The sequence below is a fragment of the Bubalus bubalis genome, chromosome 4 (assembly GCF_019923935.1).
Source record: "Bubalus bubalis isolate 160015118507 breed Murrah chromosome 4, NDDB_SH_1, whole genome shotgun sequence".
NCBI classification, from domain to species: Eukaryota; Metazoa; Chordata; class Mammalia; order Artiodactyla; family Bovidae; genus Bubalus; species Bubalus bubalis.
In genome coordinates, this window is record NC_059160.1 from 154751857 (window position 1) to 154776564 (window position 24708).

The window sequence follows — 24708 nt, forward strand, 5'->3', positions numbered from 1 at the left end:
AAAAGTCAGTTCATTTATTTGGAGTAATCATGCATGTGAATAGCATAAACCTCACTTAAAAAGAAAATCTGCTCACATAGATTAGGGCTTCGAAGAATGCTTTTTGATCAACGGAAAATTCTTTCAAAATATGCTCAAATATTCAATAATCATGTCATCCTTAGATTTTTTTTTAATTTAAAGTGGTTGGTATAACCATACTTTTCTGTGAACTCAGAAAGGAGAAGAAAAACTGGAAAATCCATGATACCTTTTTTTTTTTTTTTTTAAGCAGTAGTGTTCTGGGGAGTTGGCAAATAGTAGCTCTTAAGGACATATTCAGAAATTTTAAAAGCTGGTCATTAATCCATTTGTAGATTAAATGCATGAAAATTAGAAAACACTATGAAGAAGTACTTTTTACTTCGATGAGCTACTTTGCCAGCACATCACTAGATAGATGTATACGGTGGGCAAACATCCTAGTCTATAAACAAAGATGAAAAAATCCTGGCATTTGGATTGTAACTTACCTGCTATCACTGGCAAAAATGAGGTTTAGAAATAGGGTGGTCTGCTATCATCCTAAACTGTTCACCAAAAGTCATTAAAGTAGGCATGTTCAAAATGTTTTTCATGTCCTTTGTGCAAATTTTCATATTATAATTCTTTTCAGAACAGAATATCAGAAAAATGTTGGGCTTTTAAGTGAATTAATATGCTTCCTTCTATTAGAGATGATAAATTATTTACCAATGGTTTTTACTTTAGTTTTGAAAGGAAATGTAATGCCAGTCAACTTAGTACTTTCATGGTTAAAGATATTTTTATTATTTACTTTTTAAAGATACTATTTTATTTCATGGTTTGTAATACAGCATTTCTACTCATGTAATTTAGACAGTGCCACTAATGATATCAGAGGAAAATGATATTTTTCATGATAGAAGCATTTGGCAAATATACTTGATTTTTTTCCCTTTCTATTATTTTTTTTTTAATTTAAAAGACCATATCACTTAAAGGCTTTTTTTAAATTAAAGTGTATTGAATTTACAGTGTTATATTCATTTCTGCTGTATAGCAAAGGGATTCAGCTATATATATATAGCTGAATATATAAATATATGTGTGTGTGTGTGTGCGTGTATATATATGCACACACACACATTCTTTTTCCCTACTTTCCATCATGGTTTATCATAGGATATTGAATATATCTCCCTATGCAATAAAGTAGGACTTTCTTATTTATCTAGTCTGTATATAATAGTTTGCATCTGCTAACCCCAAACTACAACTCTATCCCTTTCCCATGGCCCATAATGAATGTTTTAATTGAACAAATTATGGATCATCTACAATCAGAAATATTATACATTTCCCTTTGTCTCTAATAACGTGGATATGTATTCTGAAATAAGCACAATCAACATTTAAGCAAGACTTTAGAACCTATTTTATGTTTTGTTTTTAACACTAGTATGTCACTTTCATATTTATATTGTCTTCTTAAATCATAATTTAAAATATTGCATTGTATCCTATCAGGTTGATATGTTGAAACTTACTAGTTAACTTATTGTTTCATCAGAAGAACTTGATTTCCATTCCTGTTTCTTATCCTTGGTTTTCTGTGAATGCCATGTTTATTTCTGGAAAAGTCTGTGTCCCTACAGGGTTATTTCCGTTGGCAGCTGTCACAGTAATTCAGTAGTAGAATAATTTGCTGCAGCAAATAATTTGTCCATTGTCTTAACACCATCTCAGAGATTCACCCTAGAGCGCCTAATGGCCAGTGCAGGTAATATGATAATCACATGGGAAATGTGAACACCACCTATTCCTTGTAAGTATAGGGCTGACGCTTCCTCACCAGCTGCTGCTGCTGCTGTTATAATCCCTAAGTTGTGTCTGACTCTCTGCAATCTCATGGGCTGTAGCCTGCTAGGCCTCTCCTCTCTCTATGGGGTTTTCCAGGAAAGAATCCTGGAGTGGGTTGTCATTTCCTTCTCCAGGGAATCTTCCTGACCCAGGGATTGAACCTCGGGTCTCCTGCATTAGCAGGAGGATCCTTTACCACTGAGCCACCTGGGAAGCACTCCTCACAGCTGTAGCCTCTCATTCACGTCCCACCTGCACTGAGGGAAAGAAATCCCTTTCACATGAGTCCCTTCTGCTTCAGCTCCTACAGGGAACAATGAAGGCGGATTTCAGAAATTTTTATTTTTTTTCCTTTGATGCTCATTGTCACATTTTTCTCAGTTTTTTCTATTTATGTTGTCTTTTTTCATCAGTTATCATTGTTCTGTTTTCTTTCATTTTTTCCAACATTGTTTTATTTATTTATTTATTTTTACCATATTGCACACCTTTTCTTAGTCTTTTTCATGCTTCCTTTTCTCACCCACATGTCTCCATTAAAAAAAATTTTTTTTTCTCTGATTTTATTCCATTCTCTTTTCTTTGAGTTGTCATAGCACAGTGTTAGAAGAGCTGTTTCTAAGTCAGGTTTTCTGGGTTAAACCTCGGCTCTATCACCTACTAGATGTATGACCTTGGGCAAGATATTTGTTCTTTTTTTGCTTCAGCATTCCTATCTGTAAAATAGGAATAAATCTAATTCTCCTATAAAGTTGTGTGAAGATTAAATACATTATTACAAGTAAATTGTTTAGAAGTGTGCCTGGCCCATAAGGGTCTACTATTTATATTCTAATTGCTTTACACCCTTGATTTGTAGCTCATTTTAATTCTCTTTGGCATCTCTGTCATTTCTTGAGCTGCTGCGGCTGCTGCTGCTAAGTAGTTTCAGTCGTGTCCGACTCTGGGCAACTCCATAGAGAGCAGCCCACCAGGCTGCCCCATCCCTGGGATTCTCTAGGCAAGAACACTGGAGTGGGTTGCCATTTCCTTCTCCAATACGTGAAAGTGAAAAGTGAAAGTGAAGTCGCTCAGTGGTGTCCGACTCTTCGTGACCCCATGGGCTGCAGCCTACCAGGCTCTTCCGCCCATGGGATTGTATTTCTTGAGCTACCCCCATTGATAGCCTCACCTGGGTTTATTTTTTCAATTGCTTTGCTTTCACTTGTGTTCTCTTACACTATTTTTTGCTCTTTTAATTCATTTCTGCATTTTCCTGTGCACAGAAAACATTATAATTATTTCCTTTCAATTCCCTAATTCTTTTTTTGATATATTTTTGTTTCATTGAGAAATAATTGGCATACATCACTGCTATTCTCGAATTCTTGACCTCTCTTTATTGTCCTTAGGTCCATTTTATTCATCATAGAAATGCAGTCTTCTCTAGGTTTTACATTTATTCTGTTTCCTTTAACATCTCTTCCATTATTGTTTATCTATTTCTTCATCATTTACTAATCTGGGCTAGTTATCTGTAGAGATGACATTTGTTTACATATTCTTTTTGTGTTTTATATATCATTTCTATTTCTCCCATCATTTCTTCTTCCCTTTATGGTTATACAGTGTTATAGGTCTTCTATTGCTTTGTGTTTTTATTGATGAACATTTTGCAATTTTAGTGTTTTTCACATTTTTCTCTTCCTCTTTTCTCTATTTATATTGTGATATTTCTATGTATGAATACTTCTATATTCTTCATTTCTTTGAATATATGCTTTCTTCTCACTTATCATTTGCTGTTTTTTCCCTATTCTCTCCACCACCTATCCTTTCTTATTTTCAATTCAATAAATTTATTTCTCTAGAGAGTCTATCCTTGATTTCACAAGCCTCCTTTATCTTATATTCTTTACCCACAATCTTCCTATATTTTTCACATTCTTTACTCTTTTTTCTCTAGCATACTTTGAATTCCCACTTGCTTTTAATATTTTCTCTTAAGGAAATGTTGCATGATTTATGGAATACCATCAAGGAACTGATGTACACATTATGGGAGTCTCAGAGATAGAAGAGAAAGAAAAAGGAGCAGTATATTTAAGGAGAAAATGGCTGAAAACTTCCCAAATCTTGGGAGGAAAAATGGACAATGAAACTAATAAAGCTCAAATAACACCAAATAGCATCAACCCAAAGCAGATTACTCTGAGACATATTATAATTAAATTATCAAATCAAGAACAAAGAGAATTTTGAAAGTAGCAATAGAAAAGCTACTTTCATGTATAAGAGAACTCCCATAAGACTATCAGCAAATTTTTTCAGCAAAACCTTATGGTCCAGGAGAAAGGCCATAATACATTCAAAGCACTGAAAGTAAAAATCTAAACCAAGAGTACTTTACCCAGAAACAATAATCTTTTCAAGGAAAGAGATAAAGTTTTTCCTAGACAAATAAAAACAGAGGGAATTCATTACCACTAGACCTGCTTGTAGATCAATACCAAAATCAGATTGATATTCTTTGCAGCCAAAGATGTAAAAACTCTATACAGTCAGCAAAAATAAGACCAGGCATTCACTGTGGCTCAGATCATAAATTCTTATTGCCAAATTCAGACTTAAATTGAAAAAAGTAGGGAAAACCACCAGACCATTCAGGTATGACCTAAATCAAATCCCTTACTATTATACAATGGAAATAACAAATAGATTCAAGGGGTTAGATCTGATAGAGTACCTGAAGAGCTGTGGATGGAGGTTTGTGACATTGTTCAGGAGGCAGTGATCAAGACCATCCCCAAGAAAAAGAAAAGCAAAATGGTTGTCTGAGGAGGCCTTACAAATAGCTGAGAAAAGAAGAAAAGCTAAAGGCAAAGGAGAAAAGGAAAGATATAAACATTTGCATGCAGAGTTCTAAAGAATGGCAAGGAGAGATAAGAAAGCCTTCCTCAGTGATCAGCGCAAAGAAATAGAGGGAAACAATAAAATGGGAAAAACTAGAGATCTCTTCAAGAAAATTAGAGATACCAAGGGAATATTTCTTGCAAAGATGGGCTCAATAAAGGACAGAAATGGTATGGACCTAACAGAAGCAGAAGATATTAAGAAGAGGTGGCAAGAATACACAGAAGAACTGTACAAAATGATCTCCATGACCCAGATAACCACCTCGGTGTAATCACTCACCTAGAGCCAGACATCCTGGAATGTAAAGTCAAGTGGGCCTTAGGAAGCATCACTATGAACAAAGCTAGTGGAAGTGATGGAATTCCAGTTGAGCTATTTCAAATCCTAAAATATGATGCTGTGATAGTGCTGTACTCAATATGCCAGCAAATTTGGAAAACTCAGCAGTGTCCACAGGACTGGAAAAGGTCAGTTTTCATGCTAATTCATAAGAAAGGCAATGTCAAAGAATGTTCAAACTACCACACAACTGTACTCATCTCACATGCTAGCAAAATAATGCTCAAAATTATCCAAGCCAGGCTTCAACAGTGCGTGAACCACGAACTTCCATATATTCCAGCTGGACTTAGAAAAAGCAGAGGAACCAGAGATCAAATTGCCAACATCCATTGGATCATCGAAAAAGCAAGAGAGTTCCAGAAAAACATCTATTTCTGCTTTATTAACTACACCAAAGCCTTTGACTGTGTGGATCACAACAAACTGTGGAAAATACTGAAAGAGATGGGAATACCAGACCACCTGACCTGCCTCTTGAGAAATCTGTATGCAGGTCAGGAAGAAACAGTTAGATCTGGACATGGAACAACAGACTGGTTCCAAATAGGAAAAGGAGTATGTCAAGGCTGTATATTGTCACCCTGTTTATTTAACTGATATGAAGAGTACATCATGAGAAACACTGGGCTGGATAGGGCACAAGCTGAAATCAAGATTGCCAGGAGAAATATCAATAACCTCAGATAGGAGGATGACACCATCCTTATGGCAGAAGGTGAAGAAGAATTAAAGAGCCTCTTGATGAAAATGAAAGAGGAGAGTGAAAAAGTTGGCTTAAAGCTCAACATTCAGAAAACTAAGATCATGGCATCAGGTCCCATCACTTCATGGGAAATAGATGGGGGAACAGTGGAAACAGTGTCAGACTTTATATTTTGGGGCTCCAAAATCACTGCAGATGGTGATTGAAGCCATGAAATTAAAAGATGCTTGGTCCTTGCAAGAAAGTTATGACCAATCTAGACAGCATACTTAAAAGCAGAGACATTACTTTGCCAACAAAGATCCATGTAGACAAGGCTATGGTTTTACCAGTAGTCAAGTATGGATGTGAGAGTAGGACTATAAAGAAAGCTGAGCACCAAAGAATTGATGCTTTTGAACTGTGGTGTTGGAGAAGACTGTTGAGAGTCCCTTGGACTGCAAGGAGATCCAACCAGTCCCTCCTAAAGGAAATCAGTCCTGAATATTCATTGGAAGGACTGACGTTGAAGCTTAAACTCCAATACTTTGGCCACCTGATGGAAAGAGCTGACTCATTTGAAAAGACCCTGATGCTGGGACAGATTGAAAGCAGAAGGAGAAGGGGACAACAGAGGATGAGGTGGTTGGATGGCATCACTGACTCAATGGACATGAATTTGAGTAAACTCCGGGAGTTGGTGATGGACAGGGAGGCCTGGCGTGCTGTAGTCTATGGGGTCTCAAAGAGTCGGAAACGACTGATCAGCTGAACTGAACTGATACACATATGTGCAACGGAATATTATTCAGCCATGAGAAAGAAGTATATCCTGCCATTTGCAATAACACGAATGGATCTTGAGAACATTAGGCTACCTGAAATAAGTCAGACCGAGAAAGAAAAATACTCTACAATATCACTTATACATGGAATCTAGAAAAGAACAAACTCAAAAAAACAGAGTAAATGGTTACTAGGGGATGACAGAGAGAAGAGTTAGAATATTTTTTTTAGTGTACAAACTAGCAACAAGTAGTAAATATGTCCTGCTGCTGCTGCTGCTGCTAAGTCGCTTCAGTCGTGTCCAACTCTGTGCGACCCCATAGATGGCAGCCCACCAGGCTCCTCCATCCCTGGGATTCTCCAGGCAAGAACACTGGAGTGCATTGCCATTTCCTTCTCCAGTGCATGAAAGTGAAAAATAAAGTGAAGTCGCTCAGTCGTGTCCTACTCTTAGCAACCCCATGGACTGCAGCCCACCAGGCCCCTCCGTCCATGGGATTTTCCAGGCAAGAGTACTGGAGTGGGTTGCCATTGCCTTCTCCAAATATGTCCTAGAGATCAAATATCTAGTGAATATAGACAATATCCTATTGTAATGAAACTGGGAGACTAGAACCTAATATTCCATCCACTAAAAAGAAATTATAACTGTTTTATGGTAGAGGTGCTTATTATCACTACAATGGCAATCATACTACAATATATAAATATATGAAATTAATATGTTGTACATCTGAAATATACACAGTGCTGTATGTCAAATATATTTCAGTTTGAAAAAAAGAGAAATTTTTGCATTCCAGAAACTAGAATTCAAGTATGCTTGAATTTCTCTTTCATTATCTCTCAGGATCAAGGTAAAGAGATAATCTGGGCTAGCAATTTTGAATCAATATTTTATATCAAGTATTTTTCTAAACAATTTTTACAAGTTATATCATACAATGTGAAGGATTAAATAAAAATAAATTTGTCTATATCTTCTACCAATGGAGGAAAGTTTGGTTTGGTGCATTCACTGATGGGGAAGGGACCTGTACTACATATTCATCACACAGTAGAAAATGAAGTCACATGAGGACATTGTAGAGAATGTAGGCAACAGGGTCAGTTTGATTATCGGATGTTGTCCTTGATGACTATAGTCAACATTAGAAAATAATAAGCAGTATATAATATGTGGACTCTGGATAAAATAATACCCATATTGCCAGTTTCAGATCAGGATTCCTTTTTTGCACCACTGTTTCAGATGGCTTTGACACAGGACAGCTTATGGACTGGTAGAATAATTTTGAATGGAATCGTTCATATAAAAAAGGGGGGAAATGTATCTAGTGATCAAAGAGACAGCTAGAAAGAAAATAGTTAATCTAGACGAAGCCATTGGAGAAGGAAATGGCAACCCACTCCAGTACTCTTGCCTGGAAAATCCCATGGAAGGAGGAGCCTGGTAGGCTACAGTCCCTGGGGCCGCAAAGAATCAGACATGACTGAGCAACTTCACTTTCACTTTTCACTTTCATGCATTGGAGAAGGAAATGGCAACCCACTCCAGTATCCTTGCCTGGAGAATCTCATGGATGGAGGAGTGTGGTAGGCTGCCGTCTATGGGGTCGCACAGAGTCGGACACAACTGAAGCGACTTCACAGCAGCAGCAGAGGAAGCCATATTCAGACTACCAACAAATAAAGTAAGCAACTTATTACGGATCAGGATTTTATAAATGTTATAGTACCCAATAAGCTATGGGGGAGCTTCCCTGGTGGTCCAGTGGTTAAGACTTCCTGCTTGCAATGCAGGAGATATGGGTTCCATTGTTGGTCAGGATCTAGGATCCCCCATACCTTGCTCCATGGCCAAAAACAAAAGAAAGAAACAAATAAGCTATGGGTTACAGGAACCTCAAAGAGGGTACTGGGGAGAAGACTTGTTTTTCTTTTTTTGGCTGTACTATGTGGCTTATGGGATCTCAGTTCCCTGACCAGGAATTGAACCCAGGCCACAGCTGTGAAACCCAGGAATCCTAACCACTGGGCCACCAGTTGTTGGGGGTTCTTTGTACCTTAGTACCAAACCCACCCCCCCACACACACCTTTCTTGAACTCTCAAGAAGACATGTTTCTCTTGCTTCCCTTTGGGGTGTTTGAGACAACATTTACTCAAATCCTAGTGGTTAACATTCATCCCTTGGGAATACATGTGGCCTTGAGTGGCTGAGTGGTACTGGCTCATTTGAATGGATGGTCAAGAAGGAATGTGCATAAATAATGAGGGTCAGGCTGGTTGGGCATGTGGTTTATTCCTTTATTCCTTATGTCCAAGGTACAAGAACAGATCATTTCTCTGGTAAGTTCTGAAGTAAGTGATTATGAAACAGAGGTACATTGGTTACCAGGATCTTGGGTTTGAGAGCCCTAGGAGCCCATACAAACCCTGCCCCAAATCCAGCCTCCCCTACCCCTTGGGATAACCTAATCATCTCAGTTTGTTGCGCTCATCCTTGGTTGGGGCTGAGACACAATTATCCCTGGTTGAGAACTGTTGTTCTCTGAAAGGTAGGAAGATAGTGGTTTGGGGTATATCTGAGTCTCTGAAAAAGTCATTTGTATCCAAAAACCTATGATCCTGCTTCAACTGGTTTGCAAGACCCTGTGTTCTTCTGTTCTGCATGGAAGGAATGGAAATTCAGCCTCAACAGAAAAGTGTCTCTCCCAATACAGCCTGAAGAAAGAGTGGCGATTCTAACTCAGGTGTGTTTCTTCAGGACATCGTGACTGCTTATTTCTGAACATCTGTACATAAGAGATGAGCTTATAGTCATATCAAGTGGGCATGTGCCCACTGAAGGCATGAATTCACTGAAGGCATGAATTTCAATCCATGCCTAAACCAGGAGAGCCATGTGAGCCAGAGAAGGTGATTTTTCATTTGGATCCCAGCTCTTAGCAGAGAGGGAAAGTTTTAAGGAAGGCCTGTATACATGAGGACTTGAGTACTCTGGGTAGTGAAATGAAGGCAGATCACTACTTCCCCTAAGAATCGAAAAATGGGAAATGCTAAGATGTCAACTTTAAGGAAACAGAAGGACAAGGTAAGCAATACTATATGAGGAGCCCTCCATTCTAGCCAACCAATGGAGAAGCCACTACTAGCCTGGTGTGGACAGTTGCTCTGAATTTGCACCTGGTTTGCAAGGACAAGATGAAAGGTATAAATCGAACCCCCAGGATTTGGCCTCAGAGACATTGCCCTCTGCCTGACAGGTCAAGGGGGAAACAGTGGAATCTTACTTCTTCTGATGTCCATGTCTCCTTTTTCCTGCCCTTGTTACAGTTTTAGAATCAAAGAGCTCAGCACCCAGAACAGAGCAGAAGGCCTCTATGCCAGACCTCCCCTGACAGTTCCCAGAGACCAAAACCAAAGCAACCTGCCCACTGCTGTTGGGATGGATCTCACAGGCCTTTGTGCCTTGCAGATGCCCTGCCTTAAGACTTAAGTAAGAGGGAGAGACAGCAACAAAGACATCAATAGTTATTGGACAGGGCATCTTACATTTTAGAAACAGAAACTCCTAGAGTGACATGCCACCATTTATAGCAGATAGGAAATGGCAGCAATTTTTGACACTGGGGAAAAGTGTCAAAGTGTCTCCCTATGATCCACTGGGGAAATTGATGTCAGTTAGGCTTATCTGTTACCAGGGAAACCTGCAGCTGGGGCAGCAGCCAGCAGGTAGGCAGTTACTAATTAAGCCCTATATTTAAGAGGACTAGCTAGACCTGTGAGTGGAGCAGGGACTGGTCGAGCAGGGAGGTGTAGAAAATGCAAGAGAACAGCCATCTTGAATGGGTTGGCCATACACTCCACCCCTACACAACCTTCATACCCCTTGATATCTTGGTTAACCCCTCTTCCGCAACTTTATTGGCTCAGGTACATAGAGGTGTACCACAAACAGATACCAGAAATGCAACACAGACAACCACAGCTAGTGAATACTGAGTCCAAAAGGTAGCAACCTTTGGAGACAGGCATTTATCAGGTCAATTCTTCATGGAATTCCTGAGGACAACAATAGCATATCGCTGTAGACCCGCCATCAGGTTGATCTTGGACTGAGGTCATCATTGTTGCTCTGTCTGCAAATAGATCCTTCTACTCAGACAAGACATGAAATATAAGATGTCTAACAGACTCATTGCAGGGAAGATCCTGACCATTAAGCAAAAGACAAGCAGTAACAGCATTGTGACATATTAACACCCTTGACTATGATTTTTGTCCTGGGCTGCAGTACCATTATGCTATCCAACCTCTGTCCTCTTCAGCCAGTGTCAAACACTGGAGGGGGTGTAACAGACCACCAGATTAATGGTGCCTTTCTCTAGTAGGGGACCTAGATTAATTTTTTAGTCTTCTTACCTGGGTCCAGATGAAATCTGTAAGTTCCTTTCTAGTCTTAAGCCCCACAGGGCTGCAAACCCCAAACACCTGGGACTTCCCTGCCAGTTTTAGTCCCAGGGCCACTTACAATATGTTCCCCTGGGGATAGATCCTGTGGCAAGGGCAAAAGTGAGTTATTCTCCTGATCATTAGCTGGCAATGATACTTGGGTGGTCAACAGTTGAACTCCAATGATGTTGACAAGTTTGCCTCTGGGTTAACACGATGTAGGTACACCCTGTGCTGACTGCTCTTGGAATATTTAATGACAATCTCTATGACTTAAGCTAGCCTCTTGGTTCACAGGTTGAGACAGTGGGTTTCCTGTATCAGTTGTTTCTTACTCAGTCCACTGGTCCTTCTGTTAGCCCGGCAGCAGTAGGGCTGTAGGGCAGGCAGAAATGCCAGGGTATGGCATTTTTATCAGCCCATTCCTGAACTTCATGGCCACCAAAGCGGTGTTTTTTTGCATTGCTCAGCAACTTGAGTAGGCCCACTGTAACAGCTTCCACCTGTTGTAAAGCATGTAGGCTGCACAGAGCTTTGTTCCTTGACACTATATCCCTGCTCTGCCCCCTCCCACACCCGGGACCAGAAGCCCAGAGGGTACTCTTTTTATTTCGCCATTGCCACAGGTCCCAACCAAACCCTTCATGGTAACTGACCATGGCCAATTCACAAGCTGTCCCAGTTAGTGTCCATAAAGCCTGTAATTGTTTAGGGTGTTTAGGCGTGGTGGGTCAGGGGTATGTTTGTATTTTGTGAAAACAATAAAACCAGAAAGGCTCTTGTGTTTTGCCAGTATCACAAGCCCTCCCCAGGTAGTCAGGTGAAGCACAAGCCCAGGCTGCTACTTTTAAACTGGAAAGAAACTGAAGTTAAAAGGATGCCATCAGTTTAATGGAAGAGAAAGATATCTCTCACAGGAACTCACATGTTAGGGAAATGAACCCTGGGATTATCCCCACAACTTCCCTTCCCTGTCCTCATTCTCCAACATCTCGGCACTCACCGGATTATCTGCAGCCTTCTGGCTGACTCACTAATTGTTGGGCCGCACCCTGCAGCTGTGCACGCGTGTTGATGCCCAGCCTTGAGACCGAAGCAAGAGTTGGGAGACAGGGACAACGATGTCCATGGCTTATTAGATAAGGAATCTTAATGTCCAAAACGAAGGGTCTTAGCACAACCATGTTCAGGGAGAACAGGAAGGGCCTGGATGCAATTTTCACTGCTTGAGAGAGGAACCCACCACTCTAACAGAGAGTTGACATCAGTTTGTTCATCAGTTACCAGGGAAACCAGTGTCTGGGGCAGCAAGTATGTAGGCAGTTACCATTAAACCCTGTAATTAAGAGAATTGGATAGTCATGTGAGTGAAGGAGGGTTGGGCAGGGGATGAACAGAGAGCATAGAAAGCCATCCTGAGGCAAGTGGAGAGTTGTCCTAGATCTACAGCAGAAAGCAAAAGAGTGACCCCTGCCAGATGGCAGCTCCCCCAGATGCTGTCTCCCACAGGCTGTTGCTTCATCAGCCCTTCACCTGCCCCACTTCTGCTCAGATTGGCCAAGCAGCTCCTAGCTCTTTCTTAGTGTCTGAGTAGTAATGTTGAGATGAAGGTGGAAGAGAAGTCGGCACAGCGGGTGCTAGCTCTTGGACTCTGCAGAGGCAGGCTGCTTTCACAAGAGCTCTAGGTCATTGTGCAGCTGGCTGGTCTTCTCTGAACCTTGGATTCCTGGACATCCATGAAACACAGACACTGATGCTGCCTCTTTACTCAAGGGCTGCAGTGAGGAACCGATGAGATCTTGGGCTGAGGGTGCTCTTTGAACTCTAAGGTGTGTGTAGTCCTATGAATTTCAGTGGCAGGTGTCCAGAACCCAGGTGAGGGTACAATTGAGTGAGTCAATAAGGAAGGAAATTACCCTACTTCTTGAAGAGAGTTTTCAGGAAACTGGGGCTGAGAGTCAGGTTACAGGACAGGTATAAGGAGCCAGTTCTTGCCCAGGAACTCTAATTTGCCTGGACGTGCTGGAGCCCTACAGGAAGCAACTGTGAGTGTCTCTGTCCTTGCCTCTTGTTTTCCAATGTCTGGTGAATATCTCCCTACCTATGTGGGTAGTTGAAGAAGGCAGGGTGTGTGTAGACCTTCCACTCTATGAGGTTCAGTGTTGGAGATGGGAGAAAATGGGGTAATAAGGGGTGCTCTTCACTCTGCTCCCTTTGTTTGGTGGGAGATGTGTTTGCAGGACAGGGAGAGGGGGAGAGTTGGATGTGACATCCAACCAGCTCTCTGATGCCATTGTCTGGAAGTCCCTTTGGAAAGTGCATGTCATCTTCCTCTTGGAAGGAAGCACTTCTCTGGCCAGGAAACCCCTTCCTTCCCACTACATCAGCCTGCTTGGCAACCCTTGGTCCTTTGCACAGGTCCCTTGGAATTTCTTCCAGGTCCCTGCACCTCCCATGATTCTTTTCCATGCTCAAAACTTTACAGTTTCTTTCTGAGAGAGGAAAGAAGCCCAACACTGGAAGTGACCCATGTCCTGCACCCACCCTGATCTCACTTAGCTCCTGAGTCACTTTCTGATGGTGACTGGAAGCTCTGTTGGACATTGGCTTTCCTCCTCTGAAGCTAGCCTCCCCCTGATGGCACCCATCTCACAGATCCCCTCTTCCATGAGGCCCCTATCCCAAGTCCTCTCAGGAGGTCTGGGCAGGACTCTAAGTGTGCCAGGAACTTTCCTGGTGGAGCCCAGGAATGACAAATCCTGGGAAAAAAGCAGTCATGCACCTTTCTGTGCTCAGGACAGACCTTACGAAGCATTATCCCTCTGGCTTTCTTTTCAGATAGCACTGCAGACTCCAGTACTAGCCTGTCCAGAGCAGAAAGTGAGAGGAAACAAGCCAGCATTGTAAAGAGGTAAAGCAACCGACTTACTGATATAAAAAGGGATAAAGAGGCCCAGAGAGGGAAGGGTCCCACTCGAGGGCCCTCAGTGAGTCCCTCCTGGTGTGACAATGGCCTCAGTGAGGAATTCTACATCCTGGCCAAAGTGCCCCTGGCAGGGATAACAAGCCCAAAAGGGATGACACAGACCATCTGACAGTAGATTCATGCTGCTGGCAGAACAGGTCAGAGGCCCAGCTGGTCCACTCATGTCCTCCCTGGCCAGACCTTATTCAAACTTTCCCTAAACTGCTTTTGGAGCCCTGCTACTCTTGCCTCGGAGGATGGGAGAGGAGATGGGGGAAGGGCTTCTCCTGACCTCCAGGAGCTGGGCCAGCCCTAAGCCTCGTCCTTGGACCAAGAGCACCCCCTCTTTCTGTTCCTCTGCCTAGGACATGCTTCTCCTCCCTCTCTCCGTGCTGCTCCTGCTCACACAGCCCTGGAGATCCCTGGGAGCAGAAATGAAGATCTATTCCCAGAAAACACTGGCCAACGCCTGTACCCTGGTTATGTGTAGCCCCCCGGAGGGTGGTTTGCCTGGTCGTGATGGACGAGATGGGAGAGAAGGCCCCCGGGGGGAGAAGGGAGATCCAGGTAGAACTGGGTCCATGGATTTGTCCTGGTGGGAAGGGGTGGGCACTGGAATTGTAACTAACCCAGAAACTCTGAATCTTCTGCTGTGGAAACCTTGAAGATGGTCTTTCCAAGTGGGTGGGTTTCCCCCAGATCTTCAGTCCACCTGAGACATGGCTTTACTGATTGGCAAAGACTGGCTTGCCAAAGCCCCCAGCTCTATAACCAGCTGTCCTGATTCTTCCCCTAGGATCTTCTGACTCTAACCACCCCCAAGAATGTACAAACATGAGTGAATGACTGATATTTCGAGGCCCCTACTCCAGAACTCTTGGGTTTCCCAGGTGGCGCTAGTGGTAAAGAACCTGCCTGCCAATGCAAGAGACATAAGAGATGCAGGTTCGATCCCTGGGTCAGGAAGATCCCCTGGAGAAGGGCATAGCAACCCACTCCTGTATTCTCACTTGGAGAATCCCAAGGACAGAAGAGCCTGGAAGGCTATGGTCTGTTGGTTTGCACATGACTGAAGCGACTTAGTACACACATGCAGGAGACACAAGAGATATGGGTTTGATCCCAGGGTTGGGATGATCCCCTGGATAGAAAATGGCAACTCACTGCATTATTCTTGCCTGGAAAATCTCATGGACAGAGAAATCTGTTGGGTTACAATCCACAAAGTCACAAAGAGTCAGATGCGACTGAGTACACACCCTCCAAAACTTAACTGTTGTTCATTCGTATTAAATGTTGCCTCTGCAGAATGTTAAATATTTTTGAACTGATGACAGTGTTGTAAGTTTCAGTTTAATCATCTGTAGATGAGCATAATATCAACCACACAGTGACAAAGAATTGAGTCAAGGCTTTATTTCTTTGTTTGATCTTCAAGATAAAGTTTTATCCTTCTGCTGTACCAAAAAGCTGAATTCTCCTGCGGTTTCCAAATGTACTGATTATTAAGAGAATTTTCTGGAAACACTGCCCCACAGGAGAAGATCTGGTTTTTACTGGCAAGAAGTGAGAATTTGATGAACCAGTGACAAGGAGGGGACCACCATGGCCTTGGGCCAGGGATGTGGAGGGATTAACTGAGGTCTTTCATCTTTCTGGAGTTTGTGCTTTGATTGCAGAGGAAAGAAATGAACAACATTAAAGCTGAAAAGAATACATAACATCCCCAGGATTTGTAGGGTAAGAGACAAGTATCTTATCTATCTGTCTTTTAGAGAGAAAGTAGCTCCCAACATGAATGGGCTGGGGCTTGAAAATGCTGCCTAGAAGTAATCTCAGAGGAGGGGTGGTATTCAAAATGCCAGCTCTCTCTAGCTCCCTGAGGGGCCCTGAATTGAAAAGTATCCCTTCCTCTACGTCCCTGCTCTCATGGCCACCATGGTTTGTGCAAAGGATGGGCAACCTCTAATGCTCCCTTCTAAGGAGTGACTTGTTTCCAAGGTACCTGCTGCCCTCCCCAGCCAGGGGGGAGCCCAGGAGAGGCTCAGCCAGGGACCAGGTGTCTCTGCCTGAGCACAGGGGGTCTGGGATGTGGGGCTCATCCTCGGGGCTCCCATTGATTGCCTAGTGAGAACTGGAGCTAAGAGCAGGACCCAATGTCCAGCACAGAGGCTCTCACCACCCATCAAATACCCCAGTCTCGCTCCACCGGCACATTCTTGGCCCAGGCAAGCCTGGCCCTTCTTACCCTGGGGGAGTGGTTTCCAGATATGAAATGTCATCTCTCCTCTCCAGGGCTCTGAATCCTCTTCAGCCTTGAAGTCCTGTTTCCTATGAGTACATGTGTGTCCATGGGTTGGGGGTACTGGGATAGGATGAGGGACATCTCATAAGCTGTTTTCTTCACTCATTACCTGTGGCTCACAGTTTAAACTTCAGTGGCAAATTCCTTGCAGACCAGGACCTGGTGCTGACATTTACTTCCTGCTCAGTGCTAGGCAGAAAGCCATGTTCCACAGAGAGATTCTCGGTGAATAGAGAGATGAAATGAAGAAATGAACAAATAAGCGAATGAACAAGTTAGTAGTAACTGACAGATTTCTTTCGTTGTCTTTTTGCACATGAATGCTTACTCACAACAGTCAAAAGATGGAAACAACCCAAGTGTCTATCAACATTTATCCGCAGTGAATGAATAAAGAAAATGTATTGTATTCATTCTATAGAACATTACTCAGCCATAGACTGGAACGAAGTACTGAGATGTGCTACAAATTGGATGAGCCTCAAGAATGTCACTCCTAGTTTAAAAAGGCAGACACAAAGGCTCATATATTGTATGTATTTATATAAAATATCCAGAATAGATAACAGGGACAGGCAGCTGCATAGAGGTAGCCAGGGCTTAGGAGGAGGTAGGGAGGGAGTATGGGTATGAGATTTTCTTTGGGATTAATGAAATAGTTTTAAACTAAAGAGAAGTGGTAGTTGTACAATTATGTCAATGTTCTAAATGCCACTGAATCACATACTTCAAATGACTAATTATAGGAAATTCCTGGAGGTCCAGGGGTTAAGACTCAGTGTTCTCATGGCCAGGCCTCAGGTTCAATCCCTGATCGGGGACCTGAGATCCTGCAATCTACACATCACTATTAAAAAAAAAAAAAAGGTTATTTTTATATTATGTGAATTTCATCTCAATGAAAAAAGAATAACCAAGCTCACAGAATTGAGTGTATAATTCTTGAATCAATAGGCATTTCTCCCGTTAGTCTTTGAAGGTAAATCTCTCATAATTTCAGATTTAGGCAGCCCTCTTAAGGTAATGCGATTTTTAAATATTTGATCATTTTTACAAAACAATTAACATGTGATCACTAATCACAAAAAGAAGCAAATGAAAATTTCCTGAATTGTGCCCCTTAGAACGAACAACTGTTAACACTTGCATATGGTCTTCTTGTGGTTTTTTCAATGTGTGTTACATGTGCACATGCCTGACACATGTGTGGACATGTTGAAGAAACCGATTCAAATTAAATAGAGTATTTATAGCCTACATTTATCACTTGATGATGCACATTAATTTTGACTATCTTCTTTAATTTTAAAAACATGTAACATAGATTTTTCTCTTCTTTATATTAAAATAGAATTGATCTATAATAGATTCAGATGTATATCATAATGATTTCATATTCGCATTTATTGTGAAATGATGTCACAATAAGTCATGTCAGTGTCATCAGTACACAGAGTTACAGTTTGTGTGTGATGATGACTTTTAAGATCTGCTTGCTCAGCAATGTTCAAGCATGCAACCCAGGATTACTAACTATAGTAACTTCGCTATACATTGTATTCCTAGGAATCAATTTTTTTTTAAACTGGACATTTGTACCTTTTGAAGATTTCTATTCATTCAGCTCACTTTCCAACCTCACCTCACTTTCCAACCTCACCTCTAGCAACCACAAATCTGTCCTCTGTATCTGTGAGTATGTTGTTTCTATTAGTTTTCTTTCAGATTTCACATGTAAGTGAGATCGTATGGTACCGCCCTTCCCTGTGACTTATTCCACTAAGCATATACCTTCAAAGTTCACCAGTGTTGCTGAAAATAGCAAGATTTCATTCCCTTTTATGGCTGAATAATGTTCCATTGTATATGCACCCTGCATTTTCTACATCCGTTCATTCATCCACAGATACTTGGGCTCTAGGCTGCATCCATGTCTGGGCTACCATGAATGACGCTGCAATTAACTTGGGGGTACATATATCTTTTCAGGTTAGTGTTTTCATTTTCTTTAGTTAAATGCTGAGAAGGGGAATTGATGGATTATACGGTAGCTCTAGTTTTAACTTTCTGAGAAACCTCCATGCTGTCTCCATAGTGGCTGTTCCATTTGCATCCCTACTGCACAAAGCTTTCCTTTTCTCTACTTCTCCAGCACTTCCTATTTGCTGTCTGATAAGAGCCATTCTGAGAGGTGTGAGGTGACAGCTCATTGTGCTTTTGATTTCTATTTCTCTGATGGTAAGTGTCAGGTGTCATTTCTGACAGAAACTTTGGTTCTGGGAAGGGGGGAGGGCAGGGAGTCCATGGTCCAGGGTAAAAGCTGACAGACTTAACTGCCATAAATACTGTGGCCTTGGGGCAGGGGCAGGTGCATTGTATGCAAAGCCAGGTGGGTCTAGGTTTGGATCTGCCTCCAGTTCTGCAAGCCTGTTCCTTCTCCTGTAAAATGGGGATGTGGATATGCATTTCCTGCATCACCACTGGACCAGTCACCTGAAGGGGGAGTGTCTACACCCTACAGAACCCTGAAGGAATGCCAGGGCACTGACCCTGCAGGCAGCTGGCTCCTCCTAGGCTGGGTCAGCTTTATGTCCGTCTTTTCTGTCACAGGTTCACCAGGACCTGCAGGACGAGCAGGAATACCTGGACCAGCTGGCCCTATTGGGCTGAAAGGAGACAATGGCTCTGCTGGAGAACCTGGACCAAAGGGAGACACTGGACCACCTGGTGAGCAGCTGGGCATGGAATGCAGGTGTCTGCAGATGGCGTGCTGCTGCTAGGCCATGGCAGTAGGCATGCACAGATTCTGCCCCAGGAAGATGAAGGAGGTCATTCTCAAGGTGGCACGGGGTTATTTCAGGGAATGCTGGAGCTCCTGGGGAGGGCAGAGAGTGAGGGAAACATCTTTTGGAGGAGGCTGCCTGTCTGATTTCTATTACTGCCCCATCTTTTATGCACTCCACTTCCAAGGAGATTCAGTGTCACTGACTGGGCTGGTCCTTTTTCCCAGGGCCTCCAGGTATGCCTGGACCAGCTGGAATAGAGGGCCCCTCAGGGAAGCAGGGGCGCATGGGACCTCCAGGCACACCAGGCCCCAAAGGAGAGACTGGGCCCAAAGGTAGGAGGGTGCTATGTGGTGGGTGAAGGAGGGAGAAGGGAGGGGTGACGTTGGCAGCCCTGGTGGGGACCAAGGTATGTGCACAGTGCCTGGAAAAGCCTGGAACCTCCGTGCCTGGTAGGCCTGGCCTGGGCCTCTCCCCCCATATTCTCACACTGAGTGAATTTCCTAGAAGAGACCAAGCAGTCAGGAGCAGTCTCCCAGGTCGCTCTCTCACCTGGAGCTGTGGGTGACAAGCTGCACTGCTGAGGAGATTGTTCCTGCTGAGCGCACTCTCAGCCATGTTTCTCCGATGTGTTCCTTCTACAGGAGGAGTGGGTGCCCCAGGCATGCAGGGCTCCCCAGGCCCTGTAGGTCTCAAAGGAGAGAGAGGTGCCCCTGGTGAGCCTGGAGCCCCTGGAGGTGCTGGGACACCAGGTGAGCAATGGACGTGGGGCTGGGCTCATGTTCCCCTGTGCCCACCCATACCACCCTCCAGGTCAGAGCTGGCATTCCAGGATGAGAACCAGTTTTGGGTTCTGGGAACTGTCTGTCTCCAGGGAGAGGGTGGTATGAGCAGCAGGGACTATCTGTATTCAGGGAAGGCTGGTTGTTAGGTTATGGGACAGTCAGTGTACAGAGAGGATGCAGGAGAGTTTTCAGGCACAGAGGGACATTTGTAAATGTGGAGGGTGTATGGCTGGGGGATAGGAAGTCCATGTGTGGAGGTTGGGGGGAGGGGTGTGAAAATGCTAAAATATATGTTCAGCACTCACCCATTTCTACTTCTCTGATCCCAGGGCCTGCTGGAGCCATAGGTCCACTGGGGCCTTCAGGTGCCAGGGGCCCCCCAGGACTGAAGGGAGACAGAGGTACTCCTGGAGAAAGAGGAGCAAAGGGGGAGAGTGGGCTTGCAGGTAAGGAAGCCTTGGGGGTCCCCGCTAGGGTATGGGGCAGGGAGGAGGCCTTATTTAGCTCAGCTGTCCTCTCAGGTGGAGAAGGCGATGGCACCCCACTCCAGTACTCTTGCCTGGAAAATCCCATGGACGGAGAAGCCTGGTAGTCTGCAGTCCATGGGGTTGCAAAGAGCCGGACACGACTGAGCAACTTCACTTTCACTTTTCACTTTCATGCATTGGAGAAGGAAATGGCAACCCACTCCAGTGTTCTTGCCTGGAGAATCCCAGGGGCGGGGGAGCCTGGTGGGCTGCCGTCTCTGGGGTCACACAGAGTCGGACATGACTGAAATGACTTAGCAGCAGCAGCTCCTCTCAGATAACCCATTTAGTTACAGGTGGGGGTCAAAGCAGGAAAAGTTGACAGGGTGTATGGTGAGGTGGACTCTGGTCTTAGCCTCTATGACTCGCTGGAGGACAACCTGAGCAGATTTTCTATATGATCTTTATGACAAGCAAACCTGCCTCTCTAATTCATCAGATAACCCTGATCAGCAAATAACTCAATGGATGGAAAATACTCAAGCTATGTGTATTCCTCTCCTACAACCATACCACCCCCTGCAATGCAAAAGGAAGTGCTATCGACAGAATTTGGAATTAAAATGATATCTGGTTCACTGTCAGTGAGGTGCAGGGACCTGCTCAGGAGATACTGGTCACAAGAGAACCACAGGAAATCTTGTGGGAAGCAGAGGCCAGCTAGGTTAGCAGAGGTGGGATTCCTAGGGGTCTGTTCCACCTCCTTAACCCCACCACCAACTTGCATCTCCACCTGGACATTCTTCCCTTGAGGCCTGGGCTCTGAGTGACCCCAGGTTGTTCTGGATCTATCTTCACTTGGCCTCTCTCTCCTGCAGAGGTCAATGCTCTCAGGCAGCGGGTGGTAATCTTAGAGGGACAACTACAACGCCTCCAGAATGCCTTCTCTCAGTATAAGAAAGGTGAGTTCCTGGACCTGACCCTGAGCCAGGCCCCAAGTATGGGCCTCAGACTTAGTCTGGGTTTGGCTTGCAGTTTGCTGGGCTTGGGTCTAAATTGGACTTGCTGGGACCATGACTGGGACTGGACCAAGACCTGGGGCAGAAGTGGGGCTAAGGAGAGGGCTGGGACAGAGCCATGCTCCAGGAACTGCAAGTAGACACACAGAACAAGGAGGAGGAAGTGGTCACTGTCACCAGTTCAGCAGACCTTATCCCAGCATACCCTGGGCAGGTCCCTACGACAGACAAGGGGATACCCAATCCTTGTCTTTCTTCTGTGGGGCCAGGTATGCAAGTGCATAGAGAAGCAGCCACACAGCCCAGGGCAGCAGAGAATCCATACCTGGTCATGGGGATGGGGCTGGGATGCTTCATGTGGGGTTCAAGGCTGCTGAAGACCTGTCCTTAGTGTGTGGTCACCAAGTATCTCTCCCTAAACATGCCCCTAGGTCTTGCAGGAGCAGGCTGCCTCTAGTCTCTGGTCAGTTCTGGACTCCCCCGCACCTCTTGTGGTGTTTAAAGCAGAGATTCTTCCCTAAGCCTGGATCCTAAGCAGGCAGAGGCCTCCTGGAGCACACACCTGAGTGCCCTGTGCCCTGGGACTCTCCACCAACTGCCCCTCCTCCTTCTCTGCTCTCCCTGAGTACAGCTTTGCATTCACATCATTCATCCAAACTCAGTGATTGATGAAAAATTTTTCTGAAGGAGCAGAGCATAAAGGGGCCTGATCTGGTGAGATATATTGTTGGCTTCTAAGGACTCTAGCCAACTAAGTACCAAAGTAGTTAAGGATGAGAGTTGCCAGCGTTTGGTATGTCTTCCTCCTTCCAGAAGCATCCTCCTCCTCCTTCCTCCTTCCACCTATGTGACATCATCTACATACATGAGCACCAGGTACACATGAGCTTTCCTATCCAGATGGACCTTAAGTCTGCCCATGTATCTTCAGATAGACACATGGGCGTATTCACTGATACAAATACACAGCCACCCAGATGCATGGGGTGTAAGCCCAATAGTGTCACATGGACTCACACTGACCTTGTTCAGGGCTGATCTGGGTGCCGTCCTAACCCCCCAGAGAATCTGTTCCCTGAATACCTGTTGAAGCTACTCAGAGAAGGGCAGACGGTCAGGGTGCAGTCTGGGTTCCTAAAGAGTCCAGGGAGCCCTCAAAATTTCCATGTATGACCCTAGAAGTCAGAGTGATGGGGACAGGTTACAATAAGAAGAGATACTTACGTCACACAGAGGATACTCTTTTACAGTATACCCCTACTTTAGAAATAAGGAATGAGACCCCGAAAAGGGAAGTGACTTTCTTGTGTCCACCTGGACCATCATTGCCAAGGTGAGGATGAACACATGGTCTTCTGGATCCAAAACAGGGGTGTCTTTAGTGCTGATCGCATCCTGCCCACTATTCCTACACACATTGCCCAGTGGTCCAGGGACACTGAGTGACTTGCATCACAAGCATGTCGAGGCCAATATTAGGCTGTTCTCAGATGCACCCTCATCCTCTCCTAGCCCTCACCCCTTCAGATAGCACAGAACTCCCTGTGGCAACCCCATGTACCCAATCATCATGGAGGGCTTAGAGTGAGCCCCCTGTATGATGTTCTCCACACTTCCAGGAACTGCCCTGGGCTGCATGGTGTCATTTCCCTCCCAAAGTCATTCCAACCTACAGAGTAACTGAAAACTTGATTCTGGCATGCAACACCGGGAGGAACAGAAGGTGCAAGCTTTAGTGTTACCTCCAGCAAGGTCTGATCCTTGTCTACATCTAACAGTTGGGCGACTTTGGGCCTCTAAAGTAAGCACCTGAGTTCTGGGGTCCTCACCTGTACCTGGAGACCACAACACCACTCACAGGGCACATCGTGGAGCCAGGACTGCTATGAACCAATTGCCTCACTTTCTTCCTCTCTGGTGCCCTGGTACCTGGATAGGAGACTGGGGACTCCAGTTGAAGCACAAGATCTAGGTGCTGCCGCATCCCCAACCTGACTCTCCTCTTCCCCTAGTGGTGCTCTTCCCCGATGGCCGGAGTGTCGGGGAGAAGATCTTTAAGACGGCAGGCTCTGAAAAAACGTTTCAGGATGCCCAGCAGATCTGCACACAGGCTGGAGGACAGTTGCCCTCCCCACGTTCCGCAGCTGAGAACGAGGCCTTGACTCAGCTGGCCACAGCCCAGAACAAGGCTGCTTTCCTGAGCATGAGCGACACCAGGAAGGAGGGTACTTTCATCTACCCCACGGGGGAGCCCCTGGTCTATTCCAACTGGGCCCCCCAGGAGCCCAACAATGATGGCGGCTCAGAGAACTGTGTGGAGATCTTTCCCAATGGCAAGTGGAATGACAAGGTCTGCGGAGAGCAGCGCCTTGTGATCTGCGAGTTCTGAGCTCCTCCTACACACACACACATACATAGTGTGTGTGTTGGGGCGGGGTAGTGGGGGTGGGGAGGGATGGGCAGTGCCCAGAGCTGCTTTTTTCCAGTGTTTCAATAAAATGGTGACCCTCTGCTGGCCAGGGCTTCTCCACAGAGCCACAGGATAAGGCCAGAGGCAGGGCTCCTATGGAATACATCCCTCAGAATAAAGTTTGAAACCGGCTTCACACAAGAAAGATTTGCCAGAGGAAAAGAGGGGCAGCCTCCCTTCCCAGGATCAAGGGTTAAAGGAAGTTCTCCAACTCTCCCCTGTTGTAAAATCCAGTGTCTCTGCCTCATCCCTCCATCTCTACCAACCATCGGTTACATTTGACGCCACTGATCACCATCCCCTCCTCCTTCCCTTTTCCTCTCGTGCCTGCGGTTTTCTTATCTTCCTGGCTGCTCAGCATCACTCTCTTTCCCTTGTCCCTCCTCCTCTCCTCCAAGTCCATGGAGGAGGTTGGGAACCTCAGTTCTGGCTCCCTTCTCTCCTCACACTTACTCCAGGCTTGGGCTCATTCTCTCCCATAGCTTAAATTCCTTCTATTGATGCCTCCCCAGGTACTGTTCTGTTCAAGACCTCTCCCCAAACCCTGGACTTCTCTAGCCAATGCAAGCTGTTGCCCTGGGGCTGGGAGTGTTACAGGAAGGAGGACCCCTTCCAGGCCCTAAAACTGGGCTCTTGTCTAACACTCGGAAAATAATTGTCTGAGGAGACGCATGCACTGACAAAGCAAGAGATTTTTTTGGGAAAGGGGACCTGGGTGGAGAGCAGTAGGGTAAGGGAACCCAGGAGAACTGCTCTGTCACATGGCTGGCAGTCTTGGGTTTTATGGTGATGGGATTAGTTTCTGGGTTGTCTTTAGCCAATCATTCTGACTCAGAGTCCTTCCTGGTGGTGCACACCTTGTTCAGCCAAGATGAATGCCAGAGAGGAG

General features: G+C 44.7%; 1 protein-coding gene across 2 annotated transcripts; it reads left to right on the forward strand.

Moving 5' to 3' along the window:
• Nucleotides 1-12463: 12463 nt before the first annotated feature.
• On the forward strand, nt 12464-23955 carry LOC102415932 (pulmonary surfactant-associated protein D). 2 transcript variants are annotated; one of them, XM_044942357.2, is made up of 9 exons: nt 12464-12854; nt 13864-13936; nt 14356-14557; nt 18906-19022; nt 19306-19413; nt 19723-19830; nt 20193-20309; nt 21209-21292; nt 23362-23955. In XM_044942357.2, the coding sequence occupies exons 3-9, from the start codon at nt 14359-14361 to the stop codon at nt 23736-23738; spliced, it is 1110 nt and encodes a 369-aa protein (XP_044798292.2). In that variant the 5' UTR covers nt 12464-12854; nt 13864-13936; nt 14356-14358; the 3' UTR covers nt 23739-23955. The 2 variants fall into 2 exon arrangements, with proteins under 2 accessions (XP_044798292.2, XP_025140615.3); XM_025284830.3 differs by lacking the exon at nt 12464-12854 and adding an exon at nt 12891-13070.
• The last annotated feature ends 753 nt before the right edge of the window (nt 23956-24708 follow it).

Coding starts and splice junctions, on each gene's coding strand:
- LOC102415932 (XM_044942357.2), top strand. CDS start 14,359: ATGCTTCTCCTCCCTCTCTCCGTGCTGCTCCTGCTCACACAGCCCTGG. Junction 19,831..20,192: donor TGGAGGTGCTGGGACACCAG/GTGAGCAATGGA, acceptor CTCTGATCCCAG/GGCCTGCTGGAGCCATAGGT. Junction 20,310..21,208: donor GGGGGAGAGTGGGCTTGCAG/GTAAGGAAGCCT, acceptor TCTCTCCTGCAG/AGGTCAATGCTCTCAGGCAG.